Genomic DNA, 14,660 nt, shown 5'->3' with positions numbered 1-14,660 from the left:
CGGACACTGAAATCTGCATGCTGTGTGATTTTCACATGTCACGAGACAGTCCTTTTTTTTGATTATTTTCAGCCATTTAAAGATGTAAAAACTATTCTCAGCCTGGGGGCTGTAGAAACAGGTGGTAGGACGGATTTGTCCCGGGTTGTGGTTTGCACTGAGGAAAACCCTATAACTCAGCTCGAATCAGAAGGACAGACCAGGAGAGAAGGCGCAAGCCCCCTGGGCGAGCATCAGGGGAGAAGACCAGCCAGGACCGGGACGTCTGTATGGGCTCATGGGGCCTCCCGGGTGTCACCTGTAGCCAGTGTCCTCCCAAGCACTCCAGGCACCCAGACTGGGATGTTTTAGACTGAGTCTGAGAACCCAAGGATGGCAACATCCTCAGGGCCCAGCCTCCTGAATAGCAAGGCATCATCTATCCTACCCAAGGGGCCTCAGCCTGGTTTCTCTCTCAGGTGCAGCCCGATTTCTGCTTTTTGCAGAAATCTCACTTTTTGTTGGCACATTTTATGGCATCTATGCCTATGAATCCCTCAGTTACCCTTCCTCCATGCCCATTCCTTCTCTGGGCTATGGGACTGTGAGTTATTTGCTCTCTGCTCTTCTCCCGGCACCCAGCACGCACCTGTATACAGCAGGTGTTCCGATACGCACAGAAGGAGAGGAAGAACGGGTGGGGACGTCCTAGGTCCCACTCACCCTCCTGGCCCTGCAGCCCATCCCACTGGATACCACCCCCCCACCCAGACTCCAGTGTGTGGTGGAGGGACATAAGCACTGGAGTTGGACAGATCCGAGTTCAAATCCTGCTTCTCATCTCGGTCCCTGGCCTAAACTGCTTTACCCTCTGAGCTTCAATTTCTGCATCTGGAAAGAGGAACAACAGTCCTCACTACAGGGATTGGATGTGACCATGAGCACCGGCACCACAGCAGGAGCGTAATCAGTGCTGGTCCGGGGTAGCTTCTCTGTACCTGAGCATTTGATGTTCCCATGGCCTAGCTTGTTACTCAGGAAGAACCTCCGCCCGGGTCCTGATGAAAACCTGCTGGCTTTGTCCTGCAAGCCTACTCTGAGGGTTTCAGAGGGGCCCAAAGGAGAAGGAAGCAACTGCTTTCCATGAGCTTTGATGCACGTGCCAGGGGCCAGCTGGCACCCCCTCTCACCTGGGCGCTGCCGACCCATGAGCAGGGGGGAAGGAGGAGGCAGGGGAGGAGGGAGCAGAGGGGATGGGCAGGTGGCGTGGGTCAGCCTCTGTGTACTGCCCGGCGGGAGAAGAGCAGAGGGAGACCCATCCCTGGGCAGGTCCCCCCAGCCTCAGGACCCACGGGCGGGGCTTCTCTGCCCTCCACGCTGCTCAGTCCCGCCTACAGACGGCACCCTACCTCTATCTCCTCCTCGGAAGTCTCCACCTTGAAGGGGCGGACGCTCTCATCCTCCGTGGCTGTGGGCCTTGCCCCAGGTCCCCACCAGCCATCTCCCAGCGGCAACGTCTCCTCCTTGTCCCGGGAGACGAACCAGTAGATGACGAAGCCCAGCAGCAAGGCAAGGATAATTTCCAGCCACATGATTCCTGCAAGAGAGAGGCATGTCCATCAGCTGCAGAGACCCCCAGGCAGGCCCTGACCCTGGCCTGGACGCCTGTCCCCACCTGCTCTCCCATCTAGTCCCTGACTTCGGGTACTTTATTTTTTTACCCAAGATTTTATTTATTTATTCATGAAAGACACAGAGAGAGGCAGAGACATAGGCAGAGGGAGAAGCAGGCTCCCTATGGGGAGCCCGATTAGGGCCTTGATCCTAGGACCCCAGGATTATGCCCTGAGCTGAAGGCAGATGCTCAGCCACTGAGCCACCCAGGTGTCTCTCATTCTTTTTTTTTTTTTTTTTTTTTTTAAAGTAAGCACCACGCTGGGCATGGAGTCCAAGGTGGGGCTCGAACTCACGACCCTGAGATCAGGACCTGAGCTGAGACCAAGAGTCCGACCCCTAACCAACTGAGCCTCCCAGGCACCCTAACTTCACATATTTCTGGCCTAAGAAAAAGAATGTAAGCATCTGGAAGAATTGGAAAAGGAGAGAAAAAAGACAAGAGTCATCTACAACCACACTGAGCTATGAAATTCATCCTTCCAACTAGAAAAATATGAGTGTTGGGCGCAGGGGCTGTACTTCTGCAGCCGTGGGTTCCTCTAAGGCACCTCCAGCTCTGGAAGCTTCTCTCCACCCTCTTGAGTGCCCCCCCTCCAACCACCCAGCGCTGGACTCCGGAGCTCTGCCCCCTGCTGTCTCTGCCAGGGACCTGTCCCCACGCACACCAGGGACAAGCAGGCTCCCACGGTCAGGAGGCAGGCGGAGTGTGAGGTGGCCGGAAGACGGCCACACATCGCAGCTGTAATTTTAAAATAGCTTTAGGAGACAGAATTCATGTGCCATACAATTCACCTGCCTGAAGTGTACAATCTGGTGGTTCCTAGCACCTTCACAGTTCTGTGTGGCCGTAAGCACAATTTTAGAACATTCCACCACAAAGAGAGACTCCTTAGATCTCAGCCCCGTACTGCCCCCACTGCAGCCCAGCCCAAGGCAACCACGAATCCGCTTCCTGTATCTGTAGACCTGCCTGGCACATTCCTAGGAGCTTCCCGATCCTGCTTGCCCTGAGGTTCCCTCTTGCCCAGAAGCCCTCCTAAACGGGGTCACCAGTGGGCTGGTACTTGAAGTCCTGGTCTGAGGGCGCCTAGAACTCTCCAAGCTCCCTGCCCTTATTGCAGCGCTGAGAGATGGCATGCCCCTTGCTGCCCTCACCCCAGGGACGCAGGGGCGGCGGTGTGCGCCTCCCCGATGTGGTGTCTGCTCGCTGTCTGGGAGGGTGACAGGCAGTGTGTGTGTGGGCTCACTGCCTGGGAAGGGAACAGGCAGTGTGTGGGGAAGCTTCCTCAGGGCTCTGCTCTGAGCACCCCATGTCATTTGGCTCATCTAGTTATCTTAACGGTCCCATTTTACAGATGAGGAAGTGAGGGCTGAGCAGCATGTCCAAGCCGGGAGGGCCCGTAAATGGAGGAGGCAGGTTGGAAAGCAGACAGCCTGACCAGCAGCCCCAGCTCGAACAACAGCCTGCCCAGACCCCCTCGGCTCCCTGTGCCTGGTTACTCAGGCAAGAGTCATCTGTACATGGAACTGTGTGCCCCTGGAAGGGGCACTAATTCAGCCCTAAATCCTCACTGTGGGGGCACCTGGGTAGCTCCACTGGTGAAGCATCTGCCTTCAGCTCAAGTCATGATCTCAAGGTCCTGGGATTGAGCCCCAAGTCGGACTCCCTGCTCAGCAGGGAACCTGCTTCTCCCTCTCCCTCTGCCTCTCCCCCTGCTTGTGTTGCTCTCTCTCTCTTTCTCAGATAAATAAATAAAATCTTTAAAAAACAAAAACAAAAACAAAAAACCTTATTGTACCTTGTTTGTTAAAAAGAAAAAAAAAAGTGGCCAGGAAGCACCTGGTTGGCTCAGTCCTTTGGAGCTTACAACTCTTGATCTCAGGGTCGTGAGTTCAAACCCCATGTTGGGTGGAGAGATGACTCAAAAATTAAACCTTAAAAAACATTAAAAAAGGTGGCCAGGAAGACCTAGAGCTGAGTACTGATAGAGCCTCACCTGTCCTGCCATAGAGCACCTGGGCCTTAGGCAGACCACATGACTCTGCTCCAGGTTGCTGGGCTTATTGATGCAGCTCTTGGCCTTTGCCAGAACGTTCGCTGCCGGGCCTGTGGCGGGGGTGGGGGTGGGGGTGGGGGGTGCTGGGCAGGTGGTTCTGGGAGCTAACTCAGCAGGAAGCTGGGCCCCATTTCTGTGCCTCGGAGCACTGTGCCCTGCAGGTGTCTCTCCCTACTTTTCCCTCCTCTACCTAGAATGCAATCTATTTCTTGTGCCCAGCCCCCTTCGCCACATGCAGCATGCTCTGCACAGAGGCACTCAGAGCAGTGCAGCCACACCCTTGATGCAGGGAGGCCTGGAGGCAGGGCCTCAATCCTGCTACCCAGAGACTCAAGTCAGACATTCCCTCTTCAGTGGCAGGTGTACGTGGAGCACACCATCAAAACCGTAAGGGAGGCAATTCCTAGAGAGAAACCAGGATAAATCAAAATCCAGCAGGACAATTTCCTACAATCTCTCTGGAAAACCAGTAGAGTCTACTAGAACTGGACATTCACAAAGTCTATGCCTCTGCAATGCACCCGTAGGTATAGACCCAACCTAAACATGCCCACGTGTTTGCCCAAAGCCATAAACCAGAACGTTCACAGCAGCTCTATCCATGGAACCCTCAGACGAGAAACGACCTACGCACCACCCGTCACAGACTGGTGTCATCACGGTGGCACGCCATGCCAGAGGACGAACGGTCTACGCTGTACACACGACGTGTGACCCCGCAGACAGGGCCAAGCCAAAGTAGCCAGACACAGAAGAGCACACGTTGCACGAGTCCCTTTATATAGAGGTCAAGCAAAACTATAATCTGTAATGAAACACAGATGTTTTCCTCTGGTGGTGAAAGCCGGGGTGCAGCACTCACATTTTTGAAAGCTACACAGAGATTACAATGTACAGAAAGGATAGGTCTGTACGCAGCCTGGGGAAGAGACGTGAAGGTCATGGCTTGGGCAGGTGCATGGAGTCGTCGCTGCAGGAACCCTGTTAGGAGCCTGGGGTGTCCACAGTCATGGGCCTCCCGAGCCTGCACGCTGTCCCCAGCTGTGGCAACCCGCCTGGGCTCTCTCTACTAAGCAAGACCTCCTGACTCAGAAGTCACAGGTAGACTGATTTCTGGGAAGGGGGTTGCGCGCAGGAGAACAGACTGATCACTGGGTCCCCTGGTGGGTGACACACTATCTTCCAGCCCCACTGCACACCAAGTAACATGCAAACCCCTTGTGGGTTTGGGGAAGCATGGTGTTACCATTCAAGGGCCCAGCCTGGTTTTCCTGGAGAACCCCCATTCCAGGGGACCCCTGAAGTCTAACTACCATGACTTTAAGAACTGGAACATCTTGGGAGTTTACAAAAAGGGAGCCTCTGCTGTTTCCAGTGGTTGGAATCCCAGTGCCGCCACTTAGCAGGAAACCATTCGGAGCGTCTGTGGCCTTGTCTGTAAGATGAGGATAAAAGCGCTGGCTCAAAGCAGGTGCTCTGCCAGTGTGTGCCTTCCCTTCCCCCTAAGTCCTGTCTTACTGTGTGGAATCTTCAGGCTGGAAGAGACCCTAGAGCCATGCTGCAGCCCATGTGCACAACAGGCTGCGAGACTTGCTTGGTGCATGCACGGCATGAACACCTGTGGTCTGGGAGTATCTGCTCCCCACGGACGTGACTTGGGAGGAAGATGGTATCGTGATGGATACCCCTGGCTATCAGCATCCTGCAACACATGTTCCTGGGCAGGAGATGCCTGTCTATTTCCGTCTGTCATGAGGCTCCCGCAGTCAGCTCCTGCTGGTGTAGAAAATACTCTACCTCCTTCAAAATGTGGACGTTTGGGAGCTACTGTGAAAACATCAGAAGTAATGCTCTCCAGGGCCAGCGTGCCTGCTTCGTGGTGTGGGCTTCTGACACCACAGCCAGGGCGGTGAGCTCCGAAAGCTCCGATGCCCTATTCCATCCAATTCCGTTGTTCTGTGTTGTTCAGTTTGTAATGCACCTCCCCAGAACACAGACCAAATGCTCTGCTGGGAGAGCCACGGGGCAGGGGGCAGAGGGGGGAAGGCCTCTGATTGAAAGCATTTCATCCTTGGAATCAGGCTACCCTTCCTAAAAAACGATTAGCCTGCCTTGTAAGGAGAATGTAGTTTTTGTTGTAAACCAGCATCATTTCTTTCTTTTTAGCATAATCACTGGAGGACGATGGTCATTTAGTTACAGGAGACTGCTCAGAGGGACCCTGACAACTCAGATAAGAAATGAGGTCGTGCAGAGTTGAATTCTCTAAATTCTACACTGAGGTCAAGTTCTGGGCACATACTCATGAAACTAGGGGGAAAAAATCAGGGATCAGTTTAGCATGAAGCAGTTCACTGAGTAACATGGTGACCTTAGAACTGAACATAAAAGGGGCACCTCGGTGACTCAGTGGCTGAGCGTCTGCCTTCAGTTCAGGTCATGATCCTGGGGTCCTGGGATGGAGTCTCACATCAAGTTCCCTGCAGGGAGCCTGCTTCTCCCTCTGCCTGTGTCTCTGCCTTTCTGTGTGTGTCTCTCAAGAATAAATAAATAAAATATTTTTAAAAAGAGAGAACTGAGGGCAACCCGGGTGGCTCAGCGGTTTAGCGCCGCCTGTAGCCCAGGGCGTGATCCTGGAGACCCTAGATTGAGTCCCACGTCGGGCTCCCTGCATGGAGCCTGCTTCTCCCTCTGCCTGTGTCTCTGTCTCTCTATCTCTCTCTCTGTGTCTCTCATGAATAAATAAAATCTTTAAAAAAAAATGTAAAACTCATGTGGCCTCTGACCCAGCTCCTCCGGGCTGGAGTTCCTTTCTCCAGAGCACTGAACTTGCATTTACAGAAACTGTCATATGCTCAGGAGGATTTGCTGCAGATATTCCCTCCTGGTAAGAAGGAAGACTGCAAACAACCTGAATGTCCACCAGCTGGGGATGGAAATAAGAGACGGGTTTATCGATCCAATCTAGGGCAGGCCACCCCAGATGCGCCCCTTCGGCACAGTGACTATTTTAAATAAAAGTCACTTACGAGACAGGAGGTGCTTCGAGTCTCAGACCCTTCTCTGCCCCCCCCCCACCCGAAAGCAGGAAACAAAACTCCCATGTGAAAAATGCCCTTCCTGTTAGAAGAAGGAAAAAGATACCTGCACCGCCAGAGATGTGGACCTGAGGGCCCAGAAAGCCGATGATGTGTGTCTCATCTTCTAGCCTTGGTCTACATTCTGATTAGGATTCCCCGTTGCTCAAAAACACCCGTCTTCTTTATCCTCTCAATTCCTCACAAATTTATTGTCTCTTTATCTAAAAGTATAAAAACTATCTGCCTTGGTCAAGATCTCCCTGATAGTTAAGTGAGAACAGCAGGCATACTAAACGGTGCACCTGCATGGACCAAAAACACAAGCTGTGGACAGTGGCAGTTCACTTGGATGCCCAACACAAGGGAACAATCTTTTTTGCTTTTTTAAGATTTTGTTTATTTATTTGAGAGAGAGTGAGAGGGCGCGCAAGCAGGGAGGAGCAGAGGGAGAGGGAGAAAGAATCTTCAGCAGACTGTGTTCAGCACAGAGCCCCACACAGGGCTCAATCCCATGACCTTGATATGACCAGAGCCAAAATCAAGAGCCAGATGCTTAACCGACTGAGCCACCCAGGGGCCCCACGAGGGAACAGTCTAGCACTGAATAAGCTTTTATATCTTGAAAAAAAAACATCTTTTACCAAATGCATGTACTATCTACTCAAAAACAACATAATCATACATCTCTTACATGACAAACCATGAAGGTGACAGTCTGCCCTGTGACTCAACTTCAACAGTGAGTCAGACACCCTCTTGACACCAGAGCCACACAAGACCTGCTCACGCGGCTGGGATCCCACTGTGTGATTTCCTCGTGGCCAAGAACCTGACGGCCCGTGGGCCTCTGAGGGCCAGTGGCAGGTGGGAATGTGAAATAAATGGGTAAACAAAGCTGATCAGGTGGCCAGAGAACTGTGTCCACATGGGGCCATCCTTTCTGTCCACGTGGCTCCCACTGCCACCTGCCCGGGTCTAACTGGGACCCCAACGCCCACCTGCCCACCCACCTGCTCCCGAATATCTCAAACCCTCCTCTGCTGCATCTGCAGCTGCTCCGCAATCTTCTCCCCCTAAACCTTTGTCTTTTTCTGGGGTTCCAGCTCACCCAGTAGTGGAGACTGCCCACCTCCCGAATGCCAAACCAAAAGCCAGGAGACATCCTTGAACCCCCTCCTACACCCCACTCATGTGGATCCACCCTACTGGCAAGTCCAGCAGCTCCACGTCCGAGATAATCTCAGATCCACCTCCAACACTGCTTCCCCTGGAGCCAAGCAGGGCCCCTGTCCACTTCTGTCACACGTGCTCTTGCCCCCCTCCCACACACTCTGCAGCCACAGTGCTATTCTGGAAATCCACCTGACCACCTCATGTCCCTTGTTAGAATCCTAGGATAGGGGTGCCTGGGTGTCTCAGTGGTTGAACATCTGCCTTCAGCCTAGTGCGTGGTCCTGGAGTCTTGAGATCGAGTCCCACATTGGTCTCCCTGCATGGAGTCTGCTTCTCCCTCTGCCTATGTCTCTGCCTCTCTCATGAATAAATAAATGAAATCTTAAAAAAAAAAAAAAAGAATCCTAGGATAACTTCCTGTTGCCTTTGGAATGGAGTGACACCAGCTCACCCTTCAAGGTCTATAGGGTCTGAGCTGCCCCCCACCCCCTCGTCCTCTCTGAGCCCAGCCCCACCTTCTTGGCATCCTTTGGGCCTATGACGCTCCCTCCTTCCTCGGGGCTTTGCTGAAACCTGTCCCTCAGCATGCAGATCTCTTCCCACTCCTCAGCTTCCTAACTCCTGCTCATCCTTCCAATTTCAAACCAAGCGTCCATTTCCCAGCAGCCTGCCCTGACCTATCTCAGCACGGAGTGCCTCTCATCCCTAGCTCAGCTCATCTGTTCGACATTCTACAGTATACGCCACCCCCGCTGGAAGGAAGCTCCTTGAGGGTAGAGACCACGTCTGCCTTGGCCGCCCTCTGGTCCCCACCATCTGGCACGTCCTGGATGCTCAGAATGTATTGTCGAGTGAATGAATTTAAGTATTCTTCGAATGACAGTGTTGAAAATTATTAGAACTTTTAAAAAAGATTTTATTTACTTATTTGACAGAGAGAGAGCACAAGCAGGGGGAGCAGGAAAGGGAGAGGGAGAGGGAGAGGGAGAGGCAGACTCCCCAGTGAGCAGGGAGCCCCATGTGGGGCTTGATCCCAGGACCCTGAGATCATGACCCGAGCCAAGGGCAGATGCTTCACTCACTGAGCCACCCAGGCGCCCCTAGAACTTTTGAACAAAAATACGTCTGAATTCTCCCAGAGGAGTTATATATAACCTACTTCTCAGACTACTCTGTAGACACTGGCCGTAAGATGCAGGGAGAGGGTTCGGGGGGTGGCAGGGGGTGTTAAGGCAGATTTCTCCCAGAAGCAAGAGTGGACCGCCAGTATGCCAGGTGGACTGCACATACCAGGGTCTGGATTTAAAAAGGTGAAGATCAGACTCAAGACCCTGGAGAATGCAATGGGGTATCTGTCAGCCTGCCCTCAGAGACCCCCCGACACACCCAGGCCGGTGGGCGAGAACCTCACGATCAGGAGGTGCTCCCAAGTGGCCTGACAGACTCACAGGAGAGGGAGGACCTCGGGAACAGGGACAGGGAACTCCAGGGCAGAGCGCGGGGAAAACAGTGGCACCACGAGCCTTTCTGATGCCTGGCCAGACAGCACGGTGGGCGCGGTGGCCGCATGCTCCCCCAGGCCCGGGCCCTTGGCTGCCCTCCCCGTCTCGCCACTCCACTCCGGAGGATGGCCAGAGGAACATCGAAACAGATGGTTTCCCTTCCATGCCAGGGCCAGCCTGCCAAGGCAGCAAGGAATGGGAATGTTCCTGCCGCCAACACATTGCTGACACATGGCTGACGGCCACCCAAGCCCAGGGGCTTCCCGAAGTTCCCGAAATCCCCAGGCCCTGCTCGCTGCAGCCCAGACCGCCTACCCTCTGCCCAATCCGGGCTGCAGTTGGCCCCACGGAGTGGGAAAGCCCTGGAGGGGAGGACACTGGCTGACGGCATAGCCTCTGCCCCACAGATGTTGCCCCCGGCCCCCTGGGGCCCACGGGGCCGAGCAACATGCCCATGCGCCTGCCCCGGGATCAGGCCGTGTTCACCTCTCTGCAAGACCCAGAGCGAAACCTGGGAGAACAACCTGGAGCCAGGACCCCAGGGAAAGGAGAACCTCACTTCTCCAGGCCTCACCGAACTGGGGGGATTCAAAGCATTCCATCAGGTGAAGGGGGGTGCACCCATACGGGCAATCACTTAGGGGTTTTCAGTCCTCAGAACACGACGGGTGGGAGAGAGGGACACAGGCCAAGGCTAAGTGCTCCGTGGGCCAGGACAGGAAGCTGAGGGGTGGTCCTGGGAGGAGGGTACGGCAGGGGGTTCCCGGGGAGTAAGGGGGAAGGCAGACTTTGGGGGGCTGTTGGTAGTGGAAGGGAGGAACCCTGGCGGGGCTGGCTGACCCCCGTGCACTTGCACACACTTAGCCTCCCGAGCGGAGGCCACTGTAGACTCATCTACACAGCCCCCCCACTCAGGCCTGAATGGCATGAATAATGAATAATGCAGGGGAGGGGGGGCGCATCCCCACACTGGGGCTCATGGGCCCCGCCTGGTGTCACTTGAGGCCCTGTTTCAGTTCCCCATCTGCCACATGAGACCCTTACGGTTTTCCATGGGTTTTAAATTACAAGAGAAACAGCAGGGCAGAGTTCACTGCCTGCGGGGGGCAGAGCCTGACCCTGCCTGGGGTTTCAACACTGGCACCTCCCTGGGAGTAGAGAAGACCCCTGCTCCGGAGGACAGAGCAGTGGGCCCGGCTTGCTGTGATGCGCACACCCTGTCTCCTCCCCAGCACGTCCACACTCGGCCCCTCCCTTGCCTCCAGCTCTGCTGCCTGGTCTGGAAGCTTCCTCAATGGTGTGTCAGGGATAGAGTTGTTGGCAGGGCCTCGGCTGTAACCTAAGCCGGCTTCTCCTCTGGAATGTGGTGATAGGGCCCCTGTGCTCCGTGGAGGGCGTGGAGGGTGGCCCTGAGGATGAGGGTCAGGGTATTGAGGAAAGTTCTGGGCTGCTGCTATTTTGGTGGGGGTTAGTTTGCTTGTGGCAATGTCCGGGTAGCAGAAAGTAATAAAAAGTTGCAAAAGGCTAAAAATACTTCTGGAGTTCAATGGAAGGTCCTGGAGGACAGCGCAGCCAGGAGGGAGGGAGGCAGGCGCCAGGCCAGGCAAGGACATGGTCTCTCTGCCTGCACAGGGTGGCTGGGCCTGCCCGCTCCTGCCTCCTTGCAGCAACAGTGAGGTCCAGCCGGTAGGTCTTGCCATAGGCAAAATAAAACCCCAGGAAGGCGGGAAAGTACATCCATTTTCCCCCAAAGACGTGGTAAGAGAGTCAAACCTCCTGGAGCTGCGCCTGTCACTATGCAGACTCACCTGGGGCCTGGCACTGGAAGCAGAGTGTTTCTCCTGGTTTCCCAAAGGCCCAAGTCTCTCTAGCCCTAACAGGAAGAGGAATACTCTGGAATGTCACCCTCAGTGCAGCAGAGGCCACACACTGCACAGGGAAAGCCATATCCCAGGTGTGCTTGCCAGGGACACCCTGATGGGGAGGCCTTCAGGCCCCCTGCTCCTGGTCACCAGCTTCCTGATGCCCTCACAGTCTCCTGGGCCAGGAGGGAGCTGCCTGAAGCCCCCCAATGAGCCCAGGGCGAGGACATGTGGCCCCCATCCTGTCGGTCAGTCTGTCTGGGCCCCACAGTGTGCTTTAGGTGTGACACAGGGTGGGAAGACTCTTTAAACACATCATCTCATATACCACAGTGACCTGGAGAAGTAAGGGGTAGTTCTCTGTTTTAAAGAGATGATCAGGGACGCCTGGGGGGCTCAGTGGTTGAGCATCTGCCTTCAGCTCAGGGCGTGATCCTGGGGTCCTGGGATCGGGTTCTGCATCGGGCTCCCCACAAGGATTCTGCTTCTTTCTCTGCCTGTGTCTCTGTCCCTCTCTCTGTGTGTCTCATGAATAAACAAAACAAAACAAAAAAAAAGACGATCAACAATAAAGCTCAGAGAGACTAAGTAGGAAGTCCTCGGCTGGACTCCAGAAGGTGAGGAAGGGTCAATTTGACCTCCCTAAGGAAGGTAAACACACTGATGAAAGTAGAAACACCAGTTTGAACTGCGTTTGCACAATCATTGTGTGTTTAGTTATGTAAGCAAGGATGGGACAGCGCAGTGCTCTCCTTGGCAGAGCGGGGGTCCTGGACACAGTGCTGCTCCCTCCTTAGGGAAGGCAGGGGGCGGCATCCTCTCCTGGGGAACTGCTTGGGGGAGACCCACTGCACCTCCAGTCTCACCCCCTGAGCACCTGGAGCCTCTGCTCCTTAAGTGCAGAGCCGAGCCCAAGGACACCTACCAGCACCCCAACAGTGACCCCAGGAGGCCAGCTGGCTGGGCATGGACACCTCTGTCCCAATCCTGAGCCCCTGCCTTCTGTGCGAGGCTTTGCCCCACAGCCTTGGGCTGTGGTCTTCACTCCCATTGAAGCGGTCTCAGTGGATCTGGCACAGGCTGCAGGGCCCACGCAGGCCCCGCCAATATGGACTGCTCCCCACCTATGTGTTTCCTTTCCTGAGGATCCATTTGGACTTCTTCACCACACAGTTGTCACACAGTAGAGCCACCAGGAGACTTGCAGCTTGAACAGCCCAACCTCATTTTATGGACGAGGTCCAGGGAGGGGACATACCGATGACATGGCTAGGGCACGAGTCCCCTCTTCCTTCTATGCTAGGTGTGCTTTCACATCACTGTGTAACCTCAAAGGAAGGAATCCCTAATGATCGGGTCTAGGATCCTTTGAGGTGGGCTTTGGGCATGAGGCCCTAGGGGCCCCGCATACCAACACAGGCCCAATCTAACTGTGCATGCTCCAGCCCCGAGAAGGTGTCCTCGGGTATCTGGCTCACACCCAGCCCTCTCTTATTCTGTGAGCCAGGCTGTGCTCCACATCTCTGGGCACTTCCACGCAAGAACGGAGAAACGGAGTCTGGGCCACCTGTGCCTTCTCGGGTCTGGGCCTGAGCCAGGATGCTGGAAGAGAAGAGTCAGGGTGCCAGGGGAGCGGCTACTAAGCCTGGGGCATGCTGAGCTCTTCCATCCATGGCCAGGGCTCCCTGTGAGCTCCAGTGCGTGCATCAGACATGAACCAGGACACGGCAAGGGGGTCCTGGGGAAGGCACTCTGCTTCCTGCAATGGTGGGTGCCCTTTCTCTAATGGCCTCTCTGCCCCAGGGCATTCAGTCACTTCCAGGGATCACCCTGCACCTGTAAGCCTGTACCAGCCAGAGTGCTCAAGGGATACGAGGGCACATGGGCTGGAGCAGATGCTATTGAGGTTCCCTCTGGCTGCCCTGCTGAGCAGTTACTGACTGCGCGATGGTGGAGGTCTTTTCTTTTCTGGAACTGGGTTGGGGGGTGGGGGAAGGTGGCAGAAAGTTTAGAGTCCTCTGGCTCTCATGCTGGGCCAGTATAGTTTATGCAGGAGGTCACTCACACCAAAAGCACTGGTGGCAGCTAGGCTGACACTCAGCAAACAGACATAAAGTTCATCTGCACCAGGAATGCTCCTGCCACAGGGCCTTTGCTCTTGCTCTTTCCTCAGCCTAGTGCATAGTCACCCCCCATGGCAATTTTCCACTCTTGGTGCATAGTCACCCCCGGTGGCAATGTGCCACTCCTAACTGGTTGGGATTATTCAAACATCACCAGGCTTCTGTTTCACCAGATACTCTCTTTCTCTCTCTGGGGCTTTACACCATGGCACACATCTTCCTCCAACATATTTTACGTTTTACCAGTTTATTTCACTGTCTACCTCTCTCCCCACAAACCTGTAAGCTTGCAGAGGGCATAATCCCCGCTGAGCCCTCCGCACCACCCCCACCAAGGACGGAGGAAAAAAGCCATCCTCACATGGCCCTCCCAGGTGTGGAAACGTTGCTGATCAATCCTAGAATTTTTTGCTCCTCAGACCCAAAGGGGCCAGGCCCTGAGGCCCTGACTCCCTGAGGGAAGCCACAACTGCCTTCATACCAGAAGACAGTTTTACTTTCTGGAGCCAGGCAGCTTCCTGAGAATGTTTATTTTCAATGATGCTGCATCAGAAGAGGCTGCAGGGCGCCTCAGAGACTCTAGCCAACGTCCCCAACAACTTCCCACAGGAGCTCATAAATCTGAGCAGAGGCGCTGAACTGCTCGCAGACCTCAAGTGCACAGGCCCCGGCAGTTCCGCCTCCAGCCGGGGCGCGGGGCTCGTGTACAGAGCGGGGAATGCAGAGCCCGGGGTGCAGAGTTGGGGGTGCAGCGCTCGGGGTGTGGAGCCCCGGGGTGCAGAGCTCGGGGTGCAGAGCTGGGGGTGCAGCGCTCGGGGTGTAGAGCCTGCGGTGCAGAGCTCGGGGTGCAGAGCCCGGGGTGCAGAGCTGGGGGTGCAGAGCTCGGGGTGCAGAGCCCGGGGTGCAGAGCTGGGGGTGCAGCGCTCGAGGTGTAGAGCCAGGGGTGCAGAGCTGGGGGTGCAGCACTCGAGGTGTAGAGCCCGGGGTGCAGAGCCCGGGGTGCAGAGCCGGGGGTGCAGAGCTCGGGGTGCAGAGCAGCCGAGGCAGGAAGCGGGCTGTGCGCCCAATCGGGGCAGGCTGTGCGGAGCCTGAGCTTTGCCCCGCGGGGAGGATGGGGGGACAGGCTTAGAGAGAGAAGCCAAACTTGGGACCGCAGAGTCGCGGGAGCCGCGGTCCCCTCTCCCCACCGCCAAGGCTCCGGGAGCGG

At 55.3% G+C, this 14,660-nt stretch overlaps 1 protein-coding gene across 1 annotated transcript in view; it reads right to left on the bottom strand.

The window, feature by feature from the left end:
- EPHX1 (epoxide hydrolase 1) overlaps positions 1–14,660 on the bottom strand; it is a 32,627-nt gene that overhangs the window by 17,288 nt on the left and 679 nt on the right. The window contains exon 2 of the mRNA XM_077901302.1: positions 1,389–1,576. Within this exon, the coding sequence (XP_077757428.1) occupies positions 1,389–1,571 (183 nt within the window). The 5' untranslated portion in view covers positions 1,572–1,576. The remainder of the gene's footprint in view (positions 1–1,388; positions 1,577–14,660) is intronic.

Source organism: Canis aureus, chromosome 6 (assembly GCF_053574225.1).
Source record: "Canis aureus isolate CA01 chromosome 6, VMU_Caureus_v.1.0, whole genome shotgun sequence".
Classification (NCBI taxonomy): domain Eukaryota; kingdom Metazoa; phylum Chordata; class Mammalia; order Carnivora; family Canidae; genus Canis; species Canis aureus.
Note: the sequence above shows the minus strand (reverse complement) of the source record. Positions and strands in the feature narration are given on the sequence as shown.